Below are 26,842 nucleotides of genomic sequence, written 5' to 3'. Positions count from 1 at the left end.
ATATTCTAGATTTCCAAATCTTATTAATTTGTAATCTTAAAATATAATAAACAAATTTGATTTCATTTATATGATGATGCAGATTATAGATATCTACATTTATATCTAGAATTGTTGAAGGTACTAAAATCAATTAAATCAACTTTATTGAATTTAAATGTATTTGTTACAGAGATACATGTAATCTAAAGATAATTAAAGTATAGTTGAAAGTCTTGGAAAAGGATTTTGTTTAGAGATGACTAATTTTTTATGTTGATGAGATATGTATCCTTTAATTTTTCCTTCATATATTAAATTTGCCACAATGCATTCTACTTCATCCATATCAACATCATCAATTCCTTGCATTTCCAATGCTGAAAGTAAATCTTGAATAGGAATCTGATGTATATTTAATACTAAATACACTTTTTTAAATAAATTTCTGTATGCTATTATCTTCAATTTTTCTACTATTAAATATATTCCTGCTCCTATAAAAAATAATTCGTGTTTTTCCATCACTTTTTCAAGATTGCATAAATCTCCTCTTTTAACAGCTTCCATTAATTCTCCAAATTCCATTAAGTTATATTTTTCTAGTAAGTTATGTTTAGGCATATATCCTAATAACATTTTCACTGGCACAAGATAAGTTAAAATTAATCGTTTGTTTTTTGAACATTGTTTATGACAATGTTCAAAAGCATAAGTAAGATATTCATCAGCTAAAAGATGAATAAGATAATTATTTATAAAATGATTAAAATGTCAAGTTTATTATAATAACTATCAAATTTTAATACTTACCAGCTTTGTAATCACTATCAAACATTGCTTTACGGCCCACGAAAAATTTATAAGTAATTTGTTGTGCTAATGCAAAATGTGCTTTATATGGGGATGATTCTATTGCCCTTATTAAAGGTTTACATAAATGCAATTTATTTATTCTAAAATAAATTTTTAATAATTGATTAACTAATGCCAGCATTCCCCATCGTTTTGTATCATCTTCTGAGCTACGATTGTCGCAAGCACATACTCGAAAACATCCCATTAGGCAATCTGCACATTTCTCCAAAATTTCTCCAGGCTTCACATTTTTGCTGGATCTTGTATTCTCTGCACAAACTGCTAATAACCGTAATTCTAAACACATTACGTTCATAACAGGCAACATCCAATTTTCTTCCTTTTGCATCTGAAGAATCTTTGTCAAAGATTGAACTGCAGAACTTTGATAATTATACATAGACAATGGGTCATCTTTATGTATTGCTGTTATAGTTCTAAGGATATAAATATTACAGTCAACATTTAGAATAATAGTTATAAAAATATACCAATATTTAACAAATTTAGTTACTTTAAGTGGTAAAGTACTAAGTCATCAAGTGGAGCAGATAAATGTTCCATTGCTTTTGTTATTGCAGTTTCAGATCCAATTTGTGAAATTGAAACATGATTATGCCGTAAAGACAATAAATCCTTAAATTAAAAAATTACATAAAGTGTTTATGTAAAATTGGTATTTGTATAAATATATTTTAACGTAAATATGTATTATTTACCGCTAAACCATCGCCGTCCTGATTCAACCACATACGTCTGATCTGTAAACGTAAATATAACCTCGAAATAAATGATTTCTTTAATTACAGCATATTGTATGTTATTAAATGTTTAACACATTACCTGCATTATATACGAATCCATTGTAACATGTGCAATTTAATACATGTATTTATTTTGAAAATGTTTTTAAACTTAATTACATTACTTGAAATCACAAATTGATGGAATATAATCGTATAGCTTAAACACAATTAAATTAACAAATGTCTTTATTATCTATTATTATTCAATAAAATAATAAGGAAAACATTTCATGGTTCGGCAACAAAAACTTATTAAATATATACAGAAATATTTGTTTTATATATATAGATATAGATATGTATATATATATATATAAATACATATAACTGAATTTGTAATGTACACATCCGTGATACATACGCATATACGCTAAGTTGAATCACTAGGAATTACAGTATAATGCATAATTGGGGTTATAAACAAACTTGGTCACGTGATAGAAATGCAACGGCTCTAGGTATTGGTTAGCAGTCGTTAGTGAATTATGATTTGCAGGGATGTTTATATCACTATAGAAAATATTTAAATTATTTGACTAAATATAGTACATTTAAAAAATATACATCTAATATTATTGTTTAAAAAAGTAGCTTTTTGTTCTATAAATTCGACTTTGTGTCGCTCAAATTTTGATCGCGCGATTTTATTTTTCTTTTTTGATTCAATTAATTATGTTGATAAAGTCAGATAGAATATATACGCATATCCCCAAATTCTAAAGAAAAACGTATTTCAATATCGATAAAATGTTGTTTAAAATGATGTATTGTTATGTGTTATTCAGAATGGATACATTTAACTAATAAAACTAATAAAAGATATATGGATAAATTTTTAACTGTATGTAACATATATATTAATATAGAAAAAATAATTAAATATTTGAAAAAACAAATAATGCAATATAATAACTATTAGAAATAAATCCAAAAAGGATTTTCTCTCTATTATTACATACCCAATAGTGTAATTGAAAATAAGCTTTTAATTTGCCTTCATTACATGTTGATTATACCTAGAAAATTTCTGATTGTCTAGTTAACAAACCTGAGCGTTCTAGTATAAAATTGGCTACCCGTATGGAGCCCGATAAAGCATAGAGGCGGTGCTGCCAAGTCAGGGAGGGGGGCCCGCGGTCACGTGACCGAGCTGCGTTTTGAGCGCACTAACCAGGTACGAGTAAATTCGTTGTTTTTTTCGTGGTTTTTCGCGCGCCACGGCCGAAAAAGCCGAGGCGTCGTGAATTTCGCTTGTTTCTGACTCCGGACGTGTCCTTCGAGTACGCAAACAACGCTTATAATAACTGTGAGTTACTTGCAAATACTTTGACTCGATCATCTTACGGAGATCTATCGATGCTCCACCGCGGCGATGGTTGACAAGCCTTCCTCGCAAAACCAGAAATGGCGTCTACCGTGCACATGGTCTGCGGAAAATATTCTACATCAACGTCATAGTACCGATTCAGGAATATAACGAACTCTACACGGCCAATTTCTTTATCATCCGTTTGAAGAATTTTCACAACTCGCTTACGAACAACAACGCAACGGACAAGGTGTTTTTTGTGATGCGCCAGATAATCCTCCTTCGTCATATTCTCACCGCGCACGTCAAAATTTCTCTCTTTTTTTTTTTTATTACTTCATCGTCATTTGAAATCTTCTGTGTTGCGGGAAGAAAGCTCACAAATCTTTTCGGTGTTTTCGGTGAATATAATCGTTTGCATTGAACGACATGGTCCTTGGGAATTTCGCAAAATCTTGTGGATAAGGTTTAGATCATTCTGCATATCGCCCTGACGCTTACTTATTCGTTCTTCTTCTAGACAACCGTTTTAGGAAAAACGTGACTATTTTAAGAAATATTTGTTAAATCGTTTGATCTTGTATTTATTATCATTAGCCGACCCTAACCTTTTCATCTATGCTTAAAAGGTAGAAATAAAATTGTATCTTGCAGACGTTTATTTAATGTCGACTTTTTTTATTAATTCTTCATACACACATTTTCATAAATGTGATTTGATATTGTGCTTGACATGTTTTATAACTGTTAAAATGTTTTTAAATACCAATTGTTTTTCTCACTTAGGTTATTTTCAAAATGCATATTTTTATGGTATAATTGCTAATACCATGGGTTATGTGGGTATTCTAAAAATTCCTAAATTGAACAAGATGTATTTTATTCTTCGCTAATTCTTCAAAATCCATAGTTTTATTAGATGTAATTATGTATGATAATCATGGTTATACAATCTATCTGGCGATAGTACATATACAAGTAATTTATGGTTATACATTTTTTATAAATATTAATTTATGTATTTATATATTTACATTATATTTATCTATTTAATGGTATGAAATTTTATTGTATGATATTTTGGCTTATTCTTGATATCAAATTAATATTCTTAGTTAATATTAATTAATTCTTATTTACAAAAAAAGTGATAGTAATCTGTGGTCATTTACTGAAAAATTTAGTTTGTTGAATTAGTCTTTTAACTTTTTAGTTAATTTATGTATTTTATCATATATTATTCTAAAAGATGTTGTTATTTATTTTTAGAAAATTAGAAAATGTTTTAAAAGTATGTATCTTATTTATAATATTACAAGTTACATTTTATAATGTGGAATCAATAATTTTATGCACTATTTATACTTTATTCATCATTAGTGAAAACTAATTAATTGCTATTAGAAATGTGTAATTTTATCATATACTTCTATAAAGATAATAGAGGTACTTACAGACATTAATTTTTAATTCTTATATAACTTTCAGAATGTAAAATTTATAATTAATATCAAACATTTTCAATTTTTACAAAATTAAAAAAGAATTCAGAATTATATGTAGTTTTGTTATTGCAATATATTATACATTGCAATAAAATAAAATAATGTTTTTGACTTTTTATATTTTAATTAGTTAATAAAACTAAATTTGAATTAATAGATGTATTTATAACATACATAGTACTTATTTTTAGTATATTATACTAGATATACACAATTAATTGTTTTCTTTGTTACAGACTGTAAATAGAGAGTGTATATAGTGTGATAGGGGAGTGATATAGGTGTGTGGCATTTTAGTTGGCAATGAGTTCAAGCAACAAATCGGTGTCCTCCGGTGGGAGAGGCACCAATAAAAATAAATCATCACAACAACATGGGAAATCAGATCATCATCAAACTAAATCATCGGATTCGATAAAGCATGAAAAAACGCAGGTCAGTAAATATAGCCAATTACTTTATTATTATGAGTGATAGAAAGATTTCTTTTTATGCACTTTTGTTTTTTGTTTATTCGATAAAGAATTTTTATTAAAAAATATGGCGTTGTAGCCAAACACTGTTCAGATGCGGCATGCACAAATCATTGACACTAGAATGGGCAGTGGTGAAGATCCTGTTTTGAAAGAGCGCATAAAGCAAGTCATGGATATGACTAGACGATCAGAAGACGAAGTTGTTATGGCTTTACATGATAGTGATGGTGACTTGGACCGTGCTGTTAATGATCTTTTGGAGGGAGTAAAAACAGAATGGGAAGTGAAAAAAAAGAAGCCTCGTCAACCTAGTGGTTCAAAACAAAATATGGATACCTCTGGTGGTCAAGATGAAGGTGGTGATTGGGATGAAAGGCGCAATCAACGAGGAGGTGGTCCTCCACGTATGCGAGGTCGTGCTAACCATGATAATCGTGGATGTACGTTAAGATAAATATTATACATATTGATATACATTATTGATGCCACGTGTCTAAATAAATCTTTACTTAGGGCGCGGTCGAGAAAATAAAGAGAACGAAAGGAACATGGAAGATGGTATTCGTGATGGAAGTTACAGTGGTAACAGAAGAGGAAGAGGTGGTCCAGGAAGACCAGGTCGAGGAGGACGAGGTGGAGGGAGAGGGCTTGGTCCACGAACATTTGCTAACCGTAATGACCCATCATCTACTTCATCTGCTCATAGTTTTAATCGATCAATTGATACATGGACAGGTAATGAAGAACAACAACAAGCTGCTCAGGAGCCAAAGATGGGTAAGTCTGTTTAAATATTTCAATTATTCACATTTTAAGTTATGTAACCTTATTATCTCACACAACAAAAATATGTGAGTAGATGCATGGAATAATTTGGATTCTGCAGAAGACTGGGAGAATGAAGAGTATACAGGTTCGTTGGCGGATACAAAAGTTTTTACACCGAGCACTTCTGCAGCAGAACCTACACCTTCTACAGAAGAAGCAAAAACTCAAGATCTGCAACCAGTGCAATCTAACCAGACTGTAAATTTATCATTATTACAACAGGAAGTATGTAACATTGCTTTTTAAATCAATATTAGTAATTACATGTAATAAAAAGTATCTTTTTATTTATGCATATAAGGAATTACCAAAATTATCAGAAATACAACCAATCCAACAACAAACTTTAATTCAACAAACTCAACAACAACAACCTGTATTGAGCTTACCTACAATGCAACTATCACAGCAGCCAAACGCTATAAGCGGTGGTGTATTAACAGCTGCCCAAACACAATATTTAACACAACTTACCCAACAAACAAGTGAAAACTTGAAATCTGCAGGACAAAGTACATTCTCCTCATCGATATCCAGCCAGGTAGCTAAATAATATATATGTCTATGAATTATTTTATAATGTAATATATAAACTAGAATATAGTTGTATTTCTTAAATATATCAGCCTCAGAGGCAGACAAAACAACGTCCAAGGGTGCCACCACCATCAAAAATACCATCAAGTGCTGTAGAAATGCCTGGAGATGCTGTTAATAGTGGCATTGGATTTCTTGATGTCCAATTTGGTGCACTGGAATTTGGTAGTGATTCAAGCTCTCTTGATGGTTCTGCAAATGAAAAATACAATTCAGCTAATAATACAATAGCTGGTGTAGATGTGTCTTCTACTACAAATGCTGTAAACACTGCCAATACAAATAATTCTTTGGATATCGAAACAACGCAACCATCATCGACGACACCTTTCAACACTACTTCTCAAATGGTTGCTTTATTATATAAATATTAATACTTGTCATTTTTTAATGCTTACAATTTATTGAATAATTCTATATTTACTTACAGTTATCAAATAGTGACAATTTACCGGTATCGAGTGAACATTCGATAAACGCTCAAACATTCACTGCTCGTGGTAGCAGTTCTGGACAAAATTTAGATATAACTAAACAAGATTTCACTTCACAAGTCTCACCAGGAAATGCACCTCCGTATGGTACAACAACAACTTATCAATCTCAAAAGTCATCATTTCAAGCACCTACAGCGACTCCCAGCACTTATAACGCATATTCTACAAATGCTCAATCTGCTCAATCATCTTTTCAAACCGCATCTGGCACGAGTGCTAACAGTTATTCTGCAACAGCAACTGTTTCACAAGCAAGTTATAATTCTTCATCATCATTTCCTCAATCTAATACATCAACCTTTAGTCAAGCTTCTCCTTCTGCATCTTCGTCTGCAACTTCAGGTTATAATCAACCAACAACTACAAATCAGGTAATTATTATGTTGTATAATATTAAAATGATTTATATTATATAAAATTCATTTTTTTAAATAGGTATATCAGTCTGCGACTGGATATGTACCTACCACAACATCTCAGTATCAAGCACAGTCTGTAGCTACAAATACTGTATCAAATAGTAGTACAGGCTATCAAACAAGTGGATATCAAGGATCGTCTTCGTTTCAGACGACTCCACAAGCTTATCAACCATCTGTCACTACATTCACTTCACCTATTACCCAAACATCCGGAGCTTACCAAAGCGCAGCACAATCTGTAAGTATGTCATTTCATGAGCTCGAATATTACTTAAATGCAAGAAATTAATAAATTATACTTACAGGTATATGCAAATGCATATGGCACATATGCCAGTCAACAACAAACAGCATCTCACAATCATAAATTGAACAGTAATACAACAAAAGATTCTCAATATGATAGTAACACGACGACATCAAATAGTTCTCTTGCGACTACAACGGCACCCACATTAGGTCTTAGTTCTGCCTCCGTAAATAGTTCACAAACTAAAGTAACAAATTCTAATGGTAAGCAGTGTCTAAACACTAAAAATTGAAGTTATTTCTATGATCAGATAAAAAAAAATTGTAATGTGATTTTTAAAGCGGTACCGAAAAGTACATCGAGTGGAGTAGTAACGGGTAGTAGTGGAACTGGAAATATGACAGGTGGTGGTGCAGCTGGTAGCATGACTCCAATGCTAAGTCACCAATATATTATGGGTCAAGGTGTACCTTATGCGTTCCAACAACCAATGTACAGTTATGAGGAATTACAGCTTATGCAACAAAGAATACCGCATATGGTCAGTTACTATTTGATTCCTCAATTTATTTATCTTACGTCTCAAGTACAACTTACTCATATGCTAATCGTAAAAGTAATTTGTACTTGATTCCATTAAAATGCTTCGTTAGAGTAATGTACACTTTAAAAGAAAGTATATCATTTTATTTCATATACTATAACTGATATTATAACTATTATACTTCTTGAAACAATAATATTAGCATTCATAATCAAAAAGAAAAACTTATATTTCGGGTGTACTACTCTGCGTGCTATTCTATTTTGTCATGATTATTTAGTAAGAAGAATGCTAAAGTAATCATTTGTTTAATGCTTGGTAGCTGCTCGTTATTTCAATATTCTTTTTTATTTTTAAGAAATTATGGATTTCTTATTCACATTTTCAAGGTGGCACACAAAGTTTGTTGTATTTTTTATAGTGAGATGTTTCGCATCAGATAAATTATTGAAAACATTTTAATTTCTGAAACATTATTTAGTAGAAAAGTGAAACTGTCTGTGATTAAATTGGAATATTATCGTGAAAGATTAGTCTGCTGAAATGAACCTATTACAGATAATATAAAATACCATTTTGATCATAGACTAACTGTAGTTTATATATATATATCTTCCTTCATTATTGGTTTCATTTGCTCTATACCTCATGTTACGTTTCTGAAATTGTATAAAAATATATAATATAATTTTTAAGTGGTTAAGTTGTACCCTATTTTAAAATAAATTACACTGGCATGTTTGTTAATATTAAAGATAAAAATTTACATTAGAACAATAATATTTTAAAACGTAGAAAATAATGGATTTTAAATTACAACATTTAAAGAAATTTTAAGTTAAAGCCTAAGATTCTAAGATAGGTACAACCAAACCGCATGTAACCAGCCCCCAACCTAGTACGCGTAGACTTAGATATTAGTTAGCCTTCTTGTATTTGGAGTACACAGTGTATGCATGTAGTTTTGTGTTTGGCCTTCCTGACTAACCTGCAGCCAACTACTGGTTACTATGACGCGGCCTTGGGCTATCAGACAACCGGCCCTGCTACCAGTCTCGGTGGGGGACGAGGAGATGCACTTTCCGGTGTACAAGGTGTTCAAGGAGTACAAGGCGTACAAGGAGCCTATACCAGTATTAGTGACGCCAGGTTCGCCAGAAACGACAGCAATGCATCTCCAGTTCCATCAACTATGTCACAACAGGTGAGGTTTATAAACATTTAGTAGACATGACAATCAGCTTAAAAATATTGTTGTAATACTTAAACATTGTTTTGATATTTTCGACTAAATTATAGTATTGTATTACATTACAATTTTTTTAATTCATATTATTTGTAGACTGCTACACAGCATCAACAACCAATGATGAATCCTACACTACCTCCAACATATGCATACTTTGCATATGGTGGTGGAATAATGCCAGGTGGCTTTCAATATGGAACCCCTGCTATTTATCCTGTAAGTTAATCAACTTATATAATTAATTCTTTATTTATTTTTTAATATATTCTAACAAAACATTTATATTTCATTTATTGAAATTACTATAGCAGATAGCGACTGCTGGTAACGCGGGTACGAACAGTGGTGCATATAGTGCTAAACCAGGAAGTTATGGATCTGGATATGGAGCTGGAGCAAGTTATGATGCTTTAGCATCTGCTGGTCCTTCGGCCGAATATAAAGGTGCGGGAAACAGCTATACCACTACACAAACTGGTAAAACAGGAACATCTACCGGAAATACGAATACTGGTGGATCGTCTGCAACCGATATAAGCGCCACTATGTATGCTAAGAGTCATGTAGCGCTTAGTAAAGTGAATGTAAGTATTTCTATAAACCCAATTTCATAAAAATGTATTATTTTCAGTGAAAGTTAATAACGGTTTAATGTTATTTCAGTCTTACGATAAACAAACTTTTCACTCAGCAACTCCCCCGCCATTTAGTCTAACTGGAAGCCAAAATGCTGGTTTGCCTGGTGCATATGGAACGCCACATTTGTTTATCCCAACTATGCCTCATCAACTGCACCAGCCACTTCATCAAGATGGTGGTAGCAGTGCAGGCCAAAGGTCCAATACAAGTTCCCAAAACAAAGCCCAAGCAAAGCCTGGATATAGTCCTAGTTACTGGACTGGAAGTAATTAAAAAATTGGACTGCGCAAGGAAAATGAGAGGATAAGAGCAAAACTGCACCATTTTAGACAAACTACCATTTCGCCATATGATACACGGTGGTGTGAAATAAGGACATTGACACAATGATACAAAGGACACAAGACAAGACGATTTTTTTTCTTTTTTTTTTTTCTTGGTGAAACTAAATGATTCTGGTATGACACGAGTTAATGTAAAATATAAAATGAATCTTAAAATGTGGAAGGATTAAGCAATTTTTAAAGATTTTGAGTTTAACAGGGTGGTAATATTTCTTTTCCACATAAATCTGCTATAACAATTAGTTAGAAAAAACGTTATACTCTTTTTAATTAGTCATATTAATTTCTATATTCTTATATCTTGAGATATTAAGTTGAATTACAAAGAAATCTTTTGACACGTTATTATTTTACTTATAATAATATATAATTCATTAATTGTATTAACAAGTTTTTGGTGTGTATAATGCAATATATATATATATTATATTATATATATATAATATATATAATATATATATATATTTCTTTAAAGTGAAATGTAATATGCAAAAGGAAAAAGAGAAGTGGTCAAATGCAGAACTAAAAAATTGCATAGTTCTTCCTCCGTGAGGCGCATTCGTGCCAAATAAATTTATAGCGTTTATAACGTATAAAACCGTGAAACGAATGATCGTACATATTTGTCAAGATAAAGAAGAACAGAATTAATTGTAGTATGTTGAAACGCTATGAGAAAAGGAAAATCAAGATTTGTGAGTAGCTCTCGTGTGAAATACTGAAAAGATGATCTAGAAGAGTAATTGACTGTTAAATTTACTTCCGATCTCCTACCTGTATACTACTGTGCAATTGCGAATATACTGCATCGACTGCAAAGGGTGATAGTTTTTTTGTATGATGTAGGCATCTCGGCTCATTAACATCTAAAGTGCTTCTTTACATGAAAACAAAGCACCCCATACGTGATGGAACGTAAAACTATACTATGTAAATTACAATTATTGTATGTATTTAACCATGGAACATCAGGTATATAAAGTTATAATCATCATAATGTTGTCACTTTTGGTATTTAAAAACGAATGTATAATCGCACTAGTTTCGCATTCTTGCGCGCACCCATATATAGATATATTTGATTTGGTCGCCTTGCATTTCTTTTAGTTACCAGAATTTTATGAACGTTATATTTTATTAACAAAAAGCTATTAAACCAAAAAGAAGATACCGTCATACCATGTTTTCAAAGAACGTTGATTTCAAAATGAGAGCGGTACTTATTTAATATATCTTATGTTTATAAAAACGGCGTTGCAGATTAGATAGTGCCACAAACTACTAAGAAAAACAAGCAGAATTCAGTAATTTTCTTGTGGTGCCTTGAATAAAATTCAAATAATAGAGTTCAAACATCTGCTTTTTGCAGGAATTTCTCATATAACTTTTTACAATCCTTTCATACTGTAAGTTGTATTATCTAAAACGTACATTACCTTACCCTTATTCATATATTAACTTTTACTAATTACTCTATATCATCCATGTAATTTATCTTCTAGGGAATAATAGTTAATGCTTTAGTTTAATAACAATTTTAAAGTTTTCGTTTGCAGAGTATTGTTTGCCCTCTCCAAATTTATAGTTTTCAAAGAGATCCAAATGATTCTTGGATCAATAATTGCATTATACAAATACAATATATCTGAAAACAGATAAAAAGATAAAAAGATTAATTTGTCAACAAATTATTTATAATTATTATGAAATAGTTACACCAGCTTTAAAACTACATCTTTGAAACTTATTATGTAAGGAAGTTCTTCGGATATAGAAGAAAAATAAGACACATATTATGACATTCTATTTGATGTTTACAAAATGTATAGTCCAAATAATAATCTTATGTGGCTACGTCGTAAGTTCTTCAATTTCTTTTTTACTTTTTGCTTTTAATTCGTACTCATTTCTAGGATCTGCTTAAAAACTGTAATATTTGTTAATACATAAATAAAAATGAATTTTAGTTGATCAAAGTATTGAGTATTGAATGTTGAATAAATTTATGTTGAACATTACATGCTGATTACAAATACGTACATAAACGAGAACAACCCGCACTGTTTACATTTTTTAAATTTGATATTAATATAATTTTTCAACGAATGTAATAAAAAACAAATGTCGATGTTAGTGTACCGCTAATAACTATTCACCTGTATCATTTTAATTAGATTATAATAAAGAGGAAAATGTAATTGTCGATTCCGTCTGATAAAACAATATTCGTACTATTACATTATTTATGCTGATTAGAAACATATTGTACAGTTATAAAATAATCAGACGAAAAGGAGTAAAGTAATACATTAATTAACACAAGTCATTTTAAAAAACATACATTACATTTTTGCATTGTGGATAGCAATCATTACAATATAATTCCTATCATTAAGAGTAAACGAAGATATGAGTAAAGTATTTTCACGAGATGCTGTTGAAATCCTTACGACCTAGCATGTATTATACTTTGGGAATAAATTGTTTTATCGCAAAACTATTCCGAGTACCACTGATACGAAAAAGAAGTATATAATTGTAAGTAAAATCTTGTTAGCAATTGCATTATACATATATATAAATATATACAAAATTGAAGGACATCGATATGGATAGGATATGTTTGAAAATCATGGGAGACCAAGTGTAGAATAGTTCTCTTTAGAAGAACGAAGAAAATGTAAATCTGTAACCATAAATTACCGAGAAAAAAATGATCGATTTTATCGACAAAATCATTCCCGGATACGGATTATTCGATCATCCTGACTATACAGGATAACGAAACTTTACTGTGTAACACTAATGACTTAATAACTTTAAAATATTGTGCTATACAAAGAAAACTTTACAAATATACGTATGATTTTAAATGGTTGCTAAATATGTTATCATTAAAAGCTTTGAAATTAACTTAAATATTACTTTTATTTTCAATCTAACAAACTCAAATTTACATATTAACCATCTTGTTTTTTTACAGAAATTTCTTTTTAAGATACATTATTTATTACAAATATACAATTTAATTAACGTTTTGTAATTAGTCCTTTAAGTAAATGTTTTATACACATTTTATATATAAAAAAATTGTTTTTGATTGCTTTAGCTTTACATTATAGTACTTATTCAGTCATCTAAAATCGAAAATATATTTAGAGCGTTTATGTTAGTTATATAAACATCTTAATAAGTTAATAAATTTATATTAAACATTTTTAGAACATCTTTACGCATAAATCCACTCATGTAAACATTCAAGGGATTGGTATGATAATTGAAAAAATAAATTACTTTTCTTGTTTTTGTTTTTTTCAATATAAATTTTCAAATATTTCCAATCTTATATGTATGTTCAAATGAATTAGGGGCAAGTATATTAAATGTAATGTACGATGAATGATAGAGAAAGTTGCAAAATATTCTACAAAATGAAAGAATGTAAACGAAACTTAAACATTTGAATGAAAGAGTTCATTATAACAATTATTAAGCATTAATAATTTTTGTATTTTTATCAAGTAATGATCTATCGAAAGATGCAAAATTCATTGCGTCATTATTGCTATTATATAATTATTAAAAAAATAACCACCACTACTGTGTATAAATATGGATATCTAAGAATAAATGTATTAAAAAAAAACCTGTAACATTCATACATATATATATATATATAAGTATTGTGTAAAATATTTTAATTCAACCAGTACTATATAATTTTTTAAACAGTCTTTAGTTATCTAAATATATAAATAAATAAAGAAAAATTATTTAAAATGCAGACACAATATATTCACTATAAAGTAATTAATTAATATAGATATTTAAGATCTTCAATTATTTGTTAATTAAAACCAGATTTGAAAAATCAGCTTGGATTTTTTATAAATATTTATCACTTATTGATCCTTAATTTTATTATTTACGTATTAACGGAACGTGACTGCATATAAATACATTTTAAATATATAAATTTTAATAATTTAATATCTAAAAAACAATACAATACTGTAAAAGAATTTATATAATAAAGATAAAATTCAAATGATTTAATATAAAAATGTAATTCAAATGTATATGCATACATATATGTTCTTATATACGAGTGCTTTATGTAACATATGTATGTATATACAAATGTATATACAAATGTACATACATATGTATACCGTGCGTATTTTGTAACAAAGAACAAAAATGAATGATAGCGATTCAATCTAACATTTTTAAGGACAATATACTTAAAATTCTTATTAATTGCGTTTATATAAATTTTCAATATACTACAAGTGAGAACGTACGGGTTAATGAAATGTCTTAAAAAAATGTTACTTATTAACGTCAGTAGACACAAGAAAATTGGCACAATACGTAGGTTTTGTTTCAAGCTATGACTAAACCAAAAAAGAAAGAAAAATGCACGAAAGAATAATAAATAAAAACATTTTTAAACATTTGTATTATATATTTTTTTACAAAATATAAATTATTTAATAGGTTAAATGTCCATGTTTGTGTAGCGTTTTATCTTATGGAATACTATATTTATTTTAACAAATCAATACTCGATATTATTTGATTTGTATAAATATATAGAATTATTACTATGTGGCATCAACAAGTTTTTGCTCTTGATGCTAAATACAATGCACAACGTGTAAATAAATTACCTACTTTAGGTTTGTATATGTATATTTATAATCCAATATATTGTAACACACTAAGATTTACAAATGATTAATGTAAGATAATTACAGGAATGCTTTATATTCGTCGTAGAAATCAACTGTTAAAAGAAAAGTTTAGTAAAGATCCAAAGATCAGAGAAAATTATATAAAGCTAAGAGCAAAACTATTATTTCTGCGATATGGCGAAAACTTAGAACAAAATAGTTTTAGTAGTTATACAACTGAAGAAGAGAAATCTGAAATTAAAACAAAACTTTATAATATACAACGAAAATCAATTGCAGAAAGTTTTGCCTTTGATGGAATGCATCATGTTTTTGATCAACACAATGCACCTGTAATGATGCTTAAGTTTGCAAATAATGATAGATCAAAGTTATGTTGTGCATCATTAGATGGATTATTATCGATATGTGATGCTATCAGTACTCCTCCAAAAGTGATAGCTTTATTGGAAGGACATAAAAAAGGTGTCACTGCATTAGACTGGAGTATTAGTAATGACCTTATAGTTTCATCTTCTCTAGATGGCACAATAAGACTTTGGAATGTCCTGAATCCAGAAAATAATCCAACTTGTTTACGAGTGATTAATGATCAACAGCGAGCAGAAGTTTTATGCTGTGGATTTATACCCAAAAATAATAATTTGATTGTTGCTGGTAATTCTCAAGGACTAGTACAGATTTTGAATATATCTACTGGTATATATACTCGCAATGGATCTTGCAAAATTGGTGGAAAAGTTGGTATTCTTTAATCTTTCTTAATGATAAATGTTTATGTTAAAATTAATTATAATTCATTTTAATTCTTATAATAACCTGCCATTTTCTTAATTTTTTATTATTATTTTTTTTTATGAGTTCTATGAGAATACTGTTTGTTCTCACTTTCTAGAAATTTATTTAAAAAATAATATTAAATAAAAAGAGAAGTATTCTATTTCAGATTCTGTCATTAACTTGTGAGGGTAGCGGTGGTTCCATAATATGGGTTGGAAATGATAGAGGAGTTATTATGTCATTTCAATTGGAATCAGGATCAGGACGATTAACAAAATTAAAGAGAGTACAAGAAATTGGTGGAATGATAAGTAGTCTTTCTTGGCGTTCATGGCTTTCAAAAGATGCTCCATGGCCAGCACTTTTAGTGAGCAGTGCTTGTAATGTAGTATTATTGTACCATATTATTGACAATCAAGGTTCTTTATCTCTGTGGACAAAATATCCAATAAAACACAAGTAAGTTATTTGAATATTATTACAAGCATAAACATTTCTTTAATACGAAAAATGTATAAAATTGTAACAAATAAAACGTAATTCATAAATTTGTTAACAGACAATACCTTGTGAGGTCTACTTTTTGCCCACAAATGGAAACATGTTTAATAGCCACTGGTTCTGAGGATGGTACAATACATTTATTGGATTCAGCAAGAAAAGGCAAAGCAGCAAAAATCAACCGACTTGAAGGTCACGCAACACCGACAATTGCTTTATCTTTTAATTATGATGAATCTCTTCTTGCATCTGCGGATTATCAAGGACTTATTATTTTATGGCGTAATCGTCAACGTCATATATAAACTTTTAATAATGTACAAACATAAAATAATATTATACAAACATTTTATAAAAATAATTACTATAAGTAAAATATTTATAATAAAATTTTAAATGTTCTTTATCTGTCTTGGAACTTGAGCAAATTAATTATGTTATCTGTATTTTATCCAATACTATATCAAATTTTTATGATTTTCTGCAGAAATAAACTAAAATTAGCGAAGTTAATCAAAATACACAAAGCTAAAATATTTCGTACGTAAATGTGTATGTTATAACGGTATAGGAAATAATAACAATGAAACACATATTCTGTTTAAATCAATGTCTGCTTTGTATAACAATATATTAATCGTTCTCTATTAATATCCTATGTATTATAATGAGCATGGAGTTAGCATTATCAATAGTGATAATAGTAATAGTAATTGTAATGGTAGTAAAACTGCATAATAATCGCAGTGCTATTAATAGTAGTTATAACATGTACGTTTTCGATTTCACATATGTTAATGAAATTATATATCGGTGCAAATATCAAGTATATTGGTATTATTTGTATTTTTTAATATTTTTTATTAATCTAATCTATTCCGCCGCTATGTTATGATTTACTTTTCTTGTAGCAACATTGGAAACTTTGAAAGATATTTTCCAAAAATTGTATAATATTAATAATTAACAATTACTAACATATCTTTGTTTGTTTTCATTTTTATATTCAAATAAATATTTGCATATTGTGAATTTAATAGTTAATACCATATTCATAATAAACAATCTTTTTCTTGTGCACTTATGTCTCACGCAATATTATTCTTCTGTAAAAAATTATCTAAATATTAAAAATGGTTAAAAAAAGCTATGAGAGGTGCTCAAAAATATTTAAAAGTATGGAAAATAGTATGCAGGAAAGTACGGCAGCATATTTTCTGTGCTACTTCATTTGCAATTTTACTAATTTGATTCATCAAATTAATCGAAATAAAAGTGCACAAATTGTGCCCATCACAGTTCTAGTAAAAATAACAGTACAACGTACATTTAAAAAGAATTATTTGTGAATCAGTTACTGTACACGTTTAGCTAAAGGTTGAGACTTAATTATAGTACCGTCCCTCGATTGACACTATAATACTTTTAGAGTAGAGAGCTGTTTTTTTACTAATATAATTTTAATATAATACCAAGAAAGATACGGTATTTAAAGATAACAATAATTAAAAATCAATATGAATAATTATCATATATCATCAATGAAAGTAATAACATTAACTTACACAAATTTTACTTCTTTCATAACGATTACGTACTGAACAACTTTTAATAAATATTTACAGAATATGAAATGAAATTATTCGTTAGTTTTGATGTAGCTTTTAAAAATCGATTGTCTGCTATTTGATTCAATTAATTTCTTTATCGTCACATGAAGCTAATTGTATAAAAAATTATATCAGTATTAAGCTCTATTTATGTTAATGTTTCTATACAACAAACAAAAATTTAATATAATACTATAGACAATCGATTGAATCTCAGCCACAATAAAAATTTGCTACATCTTATGTACAATAATTCGAGATTCATTTAATAGTGAAATCGTTGAGTAATTACTATACTTTTGCAACGAAATTAGTTCGGACGGACTTCAGCTAAATTATTTCTTTTAACATTTTACTATCGTCTTCGAAACACATTAGTTCTGAGTCAAAACACTACACTTGTCAATAGGCTCAACTTTTTCTTGACTATCACATTGGGCACTTTTTGAAGAAGTCGGATCAAGACTCTTTTTTTGTTGAATGTCTTTGGGAGGCACCGTTGGTAACGTATTGTAATTCAAGGAGTTTGATAGAATATGTTGGTCCTGTGTAAAGTCTATACTTTGCAAGAATTCTGACATGTTTTCTTTATCATGCAACTGTTCTACATTATCCTCTTTTGTTTGTTTATTAGAAACAAAGGGTGAGCCAGTTGTAGATAAATTCAATTTTAAACGATCTCTAGTATGCCTTAATTCTCCTAATTGATATTGTTGACTTTGACTACAATCATTTAACAAGTCTATTCCGTTTTGTGATACTCCTCGTTCATCACCATCTATTTCGTCTCGTTCTTCGATCACTGACGTAGACGCACCAGGAAAGAATTGACTAACATATTTACTCTCGCTAGTTTGAAATTGAAACGGACGATTTGAACTGCTCACGAAAAACTCTTCATGTCCTATAACCAAAATAAGTTTGATGATATAAGGTAAAATATAAATTCATAAATATTTCACACATGTTATATTAACTAAAAAAAAATATATATATATATAATGCATATAATACCAGACCATACCAGTATGATTGGTATCATCATAATCAAGGGGATATAGATCTAATCGTGGTTCGTCTATCATTTCCTCCCAATCTAAAATTAGAGAAAAATTATATACGTCATAGATAATTTTCCAATTATTTTCTTATATATGAATTTCCAATTTCTAATATAATTTATTTGTACTTTAAAATATTTAAAATTTACCACTATATGAAGTTGGCTCCCAAGTAGTGGTTGGTTCTCCTTGAGTTTCTGTAGCCAGTGTTTCCTTCGGGTATTCGTATACACAGTGATAGCGCTGTTTCTTAAACCACACACTCTTTTTTTGATCCTGAATAGACCATACATTATAAATCTAATAAAATTTATATTGCATTACATAAATATAATCTAATATAGGTAATATACATACAAAGAAAATATTGCTAAATAAGGAATACCTACCAATTCATCCTAGCAGCAAAAGCAAATATAGAAAGATATAAATATTTACATTATATTTAAATAAATGTATAGTAAGTTATGAAACTTACACTAGATTTTAATGTTTTATCTGGAGATCTTAGTGCAGAACGATGAGGCGCTAATGTTGCATTCCAAGCTGATGGTGTAAATTCTTCTTCTTCCTCTTCTTCTTCTTCTCCTCCTTCTTCTCCACCTTCCTCTTCATCCTCTCCTTCTTCTTCTGCATCCATTTCATCCTCGATATCAGCATCTAGTATTTCTCCTTCATTATTACTTAAACAACTTCGAATTTGCACTTGCTCAACATGTGGTTCATTATACCTCTATAAAATAATATGAAATTATTACATATATAAAAAATAAATTTATATATATTTGATTATTTATTTATAATGCACCTACTTTCCATACAAATTCACCAGAACTGGAGCTATTATTTTCATCCTCTTCTTCGTCATCTTCCTCCTCTTCTTCTTCATCATCTTCGTCCTGACTAACCCACCCGTGCTCTGTTCCAAAACTTGTTGACATTAAATCATCTTCTAACGGTAAAGGTAATGGCAATGGAAAAGATGAAGGCAATTGTTGCCATTTAGATTCCTCCTCTGGACTTGGTAAAGGTGCTCCACCACTTGCAATCATAATGTGCGGCTTATCATCACGAGAACGAACTACCGAACAATTATAATCGAGATTTTCTTCTTCAGATAAGTCTCCATTGGTTGTATCTCGTTCATCATCTTGTAATTTTTCTCCTAGTCCTTCTAACAAAATCATTTTATTTGTTCGAGTATCAACTAATAGTACATCATCCGAAGTAACAGATTCTTTTGAAGCGATTGATGTATCCCTAGAATTTGATATTAAAGACTCCGAGGTAAGAGTACTTTCACGTTCTTCTTGGATTGGACTAAGTGGTGAATCATATACATTATACCTAAATATAATAGTAGACTTTTAAGTTTGGTTTTGAATAATAAATAAATTATAATCATTATTAACCCTTTGCGGACTACCGCCGCATATATGCGTTCCGTGTAAGCCATCAATTTGGCCGAGGAACTCATATATGCATTTGGCGAAAACAACTGATAGAATCAAAAGACTCATATGTGTGTCATTCTATTTATCCTGTGGAGAATCTGTGCTTGTACATATGTCTAGAATTTGACATCTATGAACGAAAAGCGTGTCTAAGCAGAAATGTGCGCTAGTAATTCTAAATGACTATCGCGGTAGCAGCTGGGCCCCACGGTACGGTTGACTACGAATCGTCCCGTCCGCAAAGGGTTAAATAATTTTATATTATATTGTTGGAAAATAAAACAGTACCTTATTGAAATACCCACTCCTCCACTACCTTGATTAGAAGATTCTTCACTGTCATCATCGTCCCAATGTTTACTATCTATATCACTAGATATAGATGGATTATCATCATCATGAGCTTCTAATGGTTCTACAACAGACATCTGAGCACAAGGTAATTTCTCTCTAAGTTCATTTCGAATTGCTGTTACAAACTCTTCTTCTATATCAAATGATACATAAGAATTATCACTACGTAAACTCATTGTAGAACTATCTTCATCTTCAATTTCATTTTCATTTATTTTCCTTATTTCTTTTTCATTGTCACTTTCATATATCTTTTCTATTTCCTTTTCATTTTCAATTTTATTTCTAGTTTCTCTTTCATCATTATTTTCAATATTATTTTCATGTTTATTTCTATTTTCATTTTCTTTATCATTTTTACTTTCAATTTGATTTTTATCCTTATCATTATCATTTTCATCTTCAAATTTATTTGTATTTACATTTTCATTTTCTTCTCTATTTTTAATATCATTTTCGCATTTGCTTTTATTTTCAATTTTAATTTTGTCCTCATGTTCATTTGCATTAATAATTACATTATCATTGTCATTACTAATTCCAATTTCATTTTTATTTTTAATCTCAATTCCATTTTTGTCCTTATTTTGTAAATATTGTTTTAATTCGCCTTGTTCTTTGAGATACTTAATATCTGTTTGTATATTATGTTGTTCCAAATCTGTTTCTTGAGAAGAAAAATTGGTATTACTTAAATGTTTTAATTCTATACTTTTCTTAATATCAATCACATTTTCTGCCTGTATTTCTTGTTTATCTTCTGATAATAATTTTATGTCAGTTTCTACTAAACTAATATTAGGGGTACAATTTTCATTATTCTCTATTTCAACTACAGTATCTATAGTATGAATAGAATCAGATTCATCTTCATTTGTACAAAGAATTTTATTTTCTGTATAATTAATTGAAGTTAAGTTTTCTGTCATTTTTCCAGTATCAGGAAGTGTTGCATAGTACTCTGCATCAAGAATAGTATCAAGTTCAAATAATATTTGTAACTGTTCTTCTTCAGTATATATTGGTATATTCGCTGCGGAATCATTAGTAGAGGTGGAAGGAATTAAAGCATAAACATTCTCTTCTTCTTCACAGGATTCTTTATCTCTAAATCCAGAATCAGAACTTTGCTCATCATCAGGTGTAGATAATTGTTTTCTTTCTTCTTCATCTTCATTTGGTAAACATCTTCGGTTTATGTCTATATCTTCTTCATTAGAAAATTTATCACTTGCGTTATACATAGAGTGTTTCTGAGATTGTAAAGTATCTGGTGTAGATTCAATAGTTACAGTTAATTTTGGTGTGGTATTATTTTCTTGTTTAGACGAAGATTCTATATATTCATTAAATTCACCTTCATCCAAGAAACCAGGTACTTTCTTTTCTAAAGCAGAATCCAATGCATGATTCCAAAGTGCAACATCAACTAAATTGCTTTCATCAGTCCCAAAACTAACTGAAAAATTATTAGGAAAACAAGTATTGTCGCTGTTTTCATACTTAAATGGATCATTAGGTTGAGATTTATTGTTTTCTTCTAACATTTCACAAGAAGGTGTATCATCAGGTACATAACGTAGAAGAGGAAAATTAGGATCCCCTTTTGACAGAAGTCTTAATACATGTTTTTCACTGCATGCTTCTGTACTTGCACTTGTAACAGATCTAGTGTCAGATGCTTGATCATTTAAAGATAATCTCAAAATCGGAGTTTGAGTTTGATCCATAGTTAATGTCAGTAATTTTGGCCTTTCTGAAATGTCTAACATCCTGATTTTATTACAAGTATTATTTGGCAAAGGATCTCGTAATTTTCTTAACGCTTCGTCAAATTCATCTGCATGAATGCTATGTCTAAGATCGCTATCACTGCCGGTAGCGGGCAATTTCTTTTTCCCATATTTTTCTGACATTTGAGCTCCCATTGATAATTCTGCATCAGAATCAAAATCGATATGTACAAGTACCATTAAATCAGTAACAGATTTAGATTTTTGTTTCACTTTTTCAGTGTAAACTCCTTGTTCAATTCGTCCTTTCCAACTTTCTTCTTCAGTTTCAGAACTAGATTCATGATGAATAATATTTTTAAAGTTTGGTACGTTTTTTACTAGTTCACCAGGTCCGAGCCGAAATGACGACTGTCGAGGTGTATCGTCGACAATAGTGGTCCAATAATCTGAATCTATACTTCCTCGAAGATCTTGTAAACTAGCACTTCGAACATGTTTAGTATTAACTCGTAAATTCTCCCACCTTTGTTCAAAATCCAAATATTCTGTATATTCATTTAAAAGAAGTTGCTTTACCTCATCCAAATTTGGTCTTTTTTGTGGATTTAAATTCAAACATAAATGAATTGCTTGATATATATTTGATGGACAATTTTCTAGGTATGTTTGCAATACTTGTATACCATTTGATAAAAGATCAGTTCTTAAAGGTAAGAGCATTTGAATTACTTGTTCATCACTCTTATCGTGGTATGGTCTATTTCCCCATGTAATAATTTCCCAGAGAAAGATAGCATAACTCCACATATTTGCTTGAGATGTAATTTCTCTAGTTTCGATAGTAGTATCAGTACATTCTACACTTTCTGGTGCTGACCATCTAATAGGTAATGCACGATCTCCAACTACATAATAATCTTCAGGATATTTCTCCACACCAGTTCCATAATCTCCTAATTTTGCTGATAGGTCTGATGCTACTAAACAATTTCTGGCAGATAAATCTGTATGTACAAATCCATGACTATGCATATGTTTCAATCCAGCAGCAATATCCAGTGCCATCCGAATTGGGATGTTTTCTTTACTAAGTGCTTCTTGAGATTTTTTATCATGATTTGATAATAAAAAACCTTTGAGGTCACCTACTGAACATGACTCAAATAGTAATAGATACGGATCAGTTTCTAAACAAAATCCTAATAATGTTAAGATATTTTGATGATGTAGCTTCAAATATGGAGTAGCCTCTCCAAGAAACCAGGCTTTTTCCTTCATAGTAGCTTCTTCTGTAAGAATTCTCACAATAACACCACCATTTTTAGAAGTTCTCCTGTGTCCTTCTAAATCTGCACGACCTTCGACAACTTTTCCAAACCAACCATGACCTATCTCTCTTAAATACTTCAATTTTTCTCTGGGTACACATAAATCCTGTGCATCAAACCACTCGTGACAATGTTCTGGCAAAGTATTAGAATCAGAATCATGTTCTTCAAAAAAAGACGTTGATAAAGGTAATGGTTTAGGTTTTGTAGTATTTCTAGGTCCAGATATAATATGTTCTACAGGCAAAGGTTCAAACTGTACTCTCTCTGAAGCAACTAACACATGTGGAACATTCAATTCTAAACCTTCGAGAGAATGTTCAAATACTGATTCCTGACCAATATTGTTCCCATCTTTGAATTCCTATAACATAAAACCACAATTATATTTTCTAAATCTTTTCATAAAAAATTAAAATATATTAAATTATATTACATACTACAATTACTTGCAAATAATACACATGCAGCTATATCTAAATATTGAAAGAAAAATAACAGACATGATACATTTATTACTTTCTTTATATATAAAATAACATGATTATTTTACAATATATTTAAATGTAATGAATATTAATGATTTTTTCTACATTCATAAATAGAAAGCTTTTGTAAGAATTATATAAACTGTTATAATTTTATGATCAACAATATATCTGAACATGTAAAATAAACAAATAGTGTTTAATGCTAAAACAATCTTTTGTTTAAATTTACATTGCTATCATGCTTTGAATACTTAAATAGAAGGGATTAATTACAACTCTTGTTGATTCTTAATATGATTTTCTAATAAAATTATATTTAAATTTTGTCATTCAAAAAGTTTGTAGCATTAATTTTACCTGATTGCACTTTCCTGTTTTGTCCTACAATTAGTAACATATAAGTCATTATTCTTAAACAATAAGTAATCTTGGTAAGGAATTTCATTTGTTATAAATAACATAATAAATGACAATAAATTACCTGAAATCCCTTAGGTCTCCTAGGTCTTCGACAACAAAGACAACCAACTAAGGTAAATGCTGTAGCAGTAACGCTTAAAAGACCAAGGGTATATTGTATCCAGTATCGTTCCCATTTTGATGAGGCATAGGAGTATGGCAAATCTATTATAAGCAAAATAACCTCTCACTAGCAACATGTTATCAAAATAAATATTCAAATATGCAATTAACGTACCTGTCCGTATAGAAGATGATACAGGATAGGCTGTAAGTGTCGGAAGACCCGCCCAAAACAGCCAACATATCCAACATAATATGATATTCAGCATCGCGCATTGAAACTCTTCAATGGTGTGATCGCGATCTATTTAAGTCATTCTTAAAAAATGTATTACTTCTTGAAAAAATGCATGACTGCAAAAACTGAGAAAATCTAGTAGATCGTAACACGTTCTAATTTTACGACACACATATCACAACTATCTGTAATCTCATATTTTTGATGTCTACAATCTATTGGAAACTAGCTTCGGTATACAATGTTGTTAAATAACTTTGTCACAGCGATGATGAAGTGTTGCAATAGTATGTAAAATAGAAATACACTTTTCTTAGGGAAACCACCTGGGCCAAGCATGATACGTATCGTAAACCGAATACAATACAATCGGCCACGGTCCGGTTAAAAGGTAGGTGTAAAATCACCACGCTTGCCAAACCCAGTTCTATTCTTGCCCCTCTATTCTATCTATTGCTTTATTGCTCTCTTTCTATCTCCAATGCTACACACTAATATGAATGTATTCTGACTAAACGATCGCCCTAAGTTGTAACATTTTGATGAGTGCAATATTATGTGTATGTTTGACTATTTACTAAATTGTAACAACGATTGAATAATCCTTTCTTATTTCTACTATCATACATATGTTGCAGCATATAATGTACATGATAGATTTAATGGTAATTAAATACAACATATATATATATATAATGTTATATTTGATGGCAATTACAAATATAACATATAATGTTTTATTTGATCGCAATTAAATACAAAAAAATTTTGCAAAAATTATATCTATAATGTTACGTGTAAAGATTATATGTATAATTTAATCTAATGTAATAAATATGAATAATATAATAGGTGCACAATTAATGCTACCGAATAAATAAAAAATAATTTTAGAAAAATAATACCTTATTCTCTTTTACTCTTTCCCCAAATATTTTTTTGCTAAAATTAGTATTATTTCTAAATAAAATGTTATTCAAATGTTCTATTATAAAAATAAATTCAAAATAATTCTACTATGTAACAGTATTAGATCTTTTCTCTTGTTCTCTTTCTTACTATTTTCTTAACGTATTCTTTTCATTCTTGACGTACAAAATTTTTATGTAAACAAACTTATGTATATATTTTATAATATGTACCTCATCAAAAATGTTTAATTAAGATAAATATAACTAGAAAGAGTTTTGTAATTACAAGTTTTTATTAAAAATTTATAAACTGCTAATTTGGAAGATTATGTATTGCATTATGATTACTGTATACAATTACAAGAATTTTTAAATTGGACTATACATATACATAGAAGTACAACAGGCAACAAAAAATAAATATAATATTTACAGTAACCCATTATATTTCTCTTAATATAATGTAATACGTATAATGAAATATAATTTACAATCCTTTAATTGTTAATACAGCAAACAGCTTAACAAAATCATATAATTTAATATATTTATAGATATTAAGATAATTAATTAGACGGTAAAATCTTAAAAAATAAAAACGTTTAGTACAACTGGTCCCATGGTGTAATGGTTAGCACTCTGGACTTTGAATCCAGCGATCCGAGTTCAAATCTCGGTGGGACCTTAAAAACATTTTTTTCTGATAATGTGAAAAATTTACTATAATTTTATTAAAGGAAATAAAAAATTTATATCAAAATTTTGAAGATTCAGTGATATATAAAAATAATAGTTTTATAATAGTTATATGAATAACATATTTATTAATAATTTGTTTTGAAGTAAGTAGTTATGA

General features: G+C 29.4%; 4 protein-coding genes and 1 non-coding gene across 12 annotated transcripts; 3 read left to right on the top strand and 2 right to left on the bottom strand.

Moving 5' to 3' along the window:
* Positions 1 to 129: 129 nt before the first annotated feature.
* Positions 130 to 2,144, bottom strand: LOC100650039 (PCI domain-containing protein 2). Its single transcript, XM_003396641.4, has 5 exons — positions 1,681 to 2,144; positions 1,557 to 1,598; positions 1,352 to 1,473; positions 793 to 1,274; positions 130 to 710 (listed from the first exon to the last, which is right to left on the bottom strand). The coding sequence occupies exons 1-5, from the start codon at positions 1,699 to 1,701 to the stop codon at positions 196 to 198; spliced, it is 1,182 nt and encodes a 393-aa protein (XP_003396689.1). The 5' UTR covers positions 1,702 to 2,144; the 3' UTR covers positions 130 to 195.
* A 548-nt stretch (positions 2,145 to 2,692) lies between these two features.
* On the top strand, positions 2,693 to 13,216 carry LOC100649929 (protein lingerer). 7 transcript variants are annotated; one of them, XM_020863971.2, is made up of 15 exons: positions 2,693 to 2,817; positions 4,694 to 4,892; positions 5,025 to 5,373; positions 5,447 to 5,710; positions 5,793 to 5,986; positions 6,063 to 6,302; positions 6,388 to 6,708; positions 6,789 to 7,226; positions 7,291 to 7,515; positions 7,583 to 7,790; positions 7,869 to 8,068; positions 9,066 to 9,275; positions 9,414 to 9,536; positions 9,629 to 9,904; positions 9,984 to 13,216. In XM_020863971.2, the coding sequence occupies exons 2-15, from the start codon at positions 4,761 to 4,763 to the stop codon at positions 10,230 to 10,232; spliced, it is 3,429 nt and encodes a 1,142-aa protein (XP_020719630.1). In that variant the 5' UTR covers positions 2,693 to 2,817; positions 4,694 to 4,760; the 3' UTR covers positions 10,233 to 13,216. The 7 variants fall into 7 exon arrangements, with proteins under 7 accessions (XP_020719630.1, XP_012165760.1, XP_012165759.1 ...); XM_012310370.3 differs by having other exon boundaries at positions 5,010 to 5,373; positions 5,820 to 5,986; XM_012310369.3 differs by having other exon boundaries at positions 5,010 to 5,373; positions 9,632 to 9,904.
* Positions 13,217 to 14,444: 1,228 nt separating this feature from the next.
* On the top strand, positions 14,445 to 17,262 carry LOC100649732 (WD repeat-containing protein 13). Of its 2 annotated transcripts, XM_012310366.3 has the most exons (5): positions 14,445 to 14,677; positions 14,804 to 14,985; positions 15,064 to 15,740; positions 15,947 to 16,239; positions 16,340 to 17,262. In XM_012310366.3, the coding sequence occupies exons 2-5, from the start codon at positions 14,913 to 14,915 to the stop codon at positions 16,584 to 16,586; spliced, it is 1,290 nt and encodes a 429-aa protein (XP_012165756.1). In that variant the 5' UTR covers positions 14,445 to 14,677; positions 14,804 to 14,912; the 3' UTR covers positions 16,587 to 17,262. The 2 variants fall into 2 exon arrangements, with proteins under 2 accessions (XP_012165756.1, XP_003396687.1); XM_003396639.4 differs by having other exon boundaries at positions 14,445 to 14,985.
* LOC100649624 (rho-associated protein kinase 2) lies at positions 16,877 to 25,732 on the bottom strand. Its single transcript, XM_048407874.1, has 10 exons — positions 25,013 to 25,732; positions 24,797 to 24,939; positions 24,673 to 24,696; positions 20,695 to 24,188; positions 19,765 to 20,299; positions 19,431 to 19,685; positions 19,342 to 19,350; positions 19,102 to 19,228; positions 18,916 to 18,987; positions 16,877 to 18,795 (listed from the first exon to the last, which is right to left on the bottom strand). The coding sequence occupies exons 1-10, from the start codon at positions 25,104 to 25,106 to the stop codon at positions 18,266 to 18,268; spliced, it is 5,283 nt and encodes a 1,760-aa protein (XP_048263831.1). The 5' UTR covers positions 25,107 to 25,732; the 3' UTR covers positions 16,877 to 18,265.
* An 867-nt stretch (positions 25,733 to 26,599) lies between these two features.
* TRNAQ-UUG lies at positions 26,600 to 26,671 on the top strand. Its single transcript has one exon. It is a non-coding gene; the product is annotated as a tRNA-Gln (tRNA).
* Positions 26,672 to 26,842: the final 171 nt, after the last annotated feature.

The sequence above is a fragment of the Bombus terrestris genome, chromosome 7, assembly GCF_910591885.1.
Source record: "Bombus terrestris chromosome 7, iyBomTerr1.2, whole genome shotgun sequence".
Classification (NCBI taxonomy): domain Eukaryota; kingdom Metazoa; phylum Arthropoda; class Insecta; order Hymenoptera; family Apidae; genus Bombus; species Bombus terrestris.
The sequence above is the reverse complement of the archived record's forward strand: the minus strand, read 5'-3'. Positions and strand labels throughout refer to the sequence as shown.

Excerpts from the sequence above, each read along its gene's own strand:
- LOC100649624 (XM_048407874.1), bottom strand. The coding sequence starts at position 25,106 with ATGCTGAATATCATATTATGTTGGATATGTTGGCTGTTTTGGGCGGGT. Across the intron at positions 20,300-20,694 it reads GGAGTGGGTATTTCAATAAG|GTATAATGTATATGATTCAC; the intron begins GTACTGTTTTAT and ends TATTATATTTAG. Across the intron at positions 19,686-19,764 it reads CTGGTGAATTTGTATGGAAA|AGGTATAATGAACCACATGT; the intron begins GTAGGTGCATTA and ends ATTATTTTATAG.
- LOC100649732 (XM_012310366.3), top strand. The coding sequence starts at position 14,913 with ATGTGGCATCAACAAGTTTTTGCTCTTGATGCTAAATACAATGCACAA. Across the intron at positions 14,986-15,063 it reads AAATAAATTACCTACTTTAG|GAATGCTTTATATTCGTCGT; the intron begins GTTTGTATATGT and ends AGATAATTACAG. Across the intron at positions 16,240-16,339 it reads AAATATCCAATAAAACACAA|ACAATACCTTGTGAGGTCTA; the intron begins GTAAGTTATTTG and ends ATTTGTTAACAG.
- LOC100650039 (XM_003396641.4), bottom strand. The coding sequence starts at position 1,701 with ATGGATTCGTATATAATGCAG. Across the intron at positions 1,599-1,680 it reads TGGATTCGTATATAATGCAG|ATCAGACGTATGTGGTTGAA; the intron begins GTAATGTGTTAA and ends TTACGTTTACAG. Across the intron at positions 711-792 it reads TGATAGTGATTACAAAGCTG|CTGATGAATATCTTACTTAT; the intron begins GTAAGTATTAAA and ends TTCATCTTTTAG.
- LOC100649929 (XM_020863967.2), top strand. The coding sequence starts at position 4,761 with ATGAGTTCAAGCAACAAATCGGTGTCCTCCGGTGGGAGAGGCACCAAT. Across the intron at positions 6,303-6,387 it reads CCTCATCGATATCCAGCCAG|CCTCAGAGGCAGACAAAACA; the intron begins GTAGCTAAATAA and ends TAAATATATCAG. Across the intron at positions 9,537-9,628 it reads GAACCCCTGCTATTTATCCT|CAGATAGCGACTGCTGGTAA; the intron begins GTAAGTTAATCA and ends AAATTACTATAG.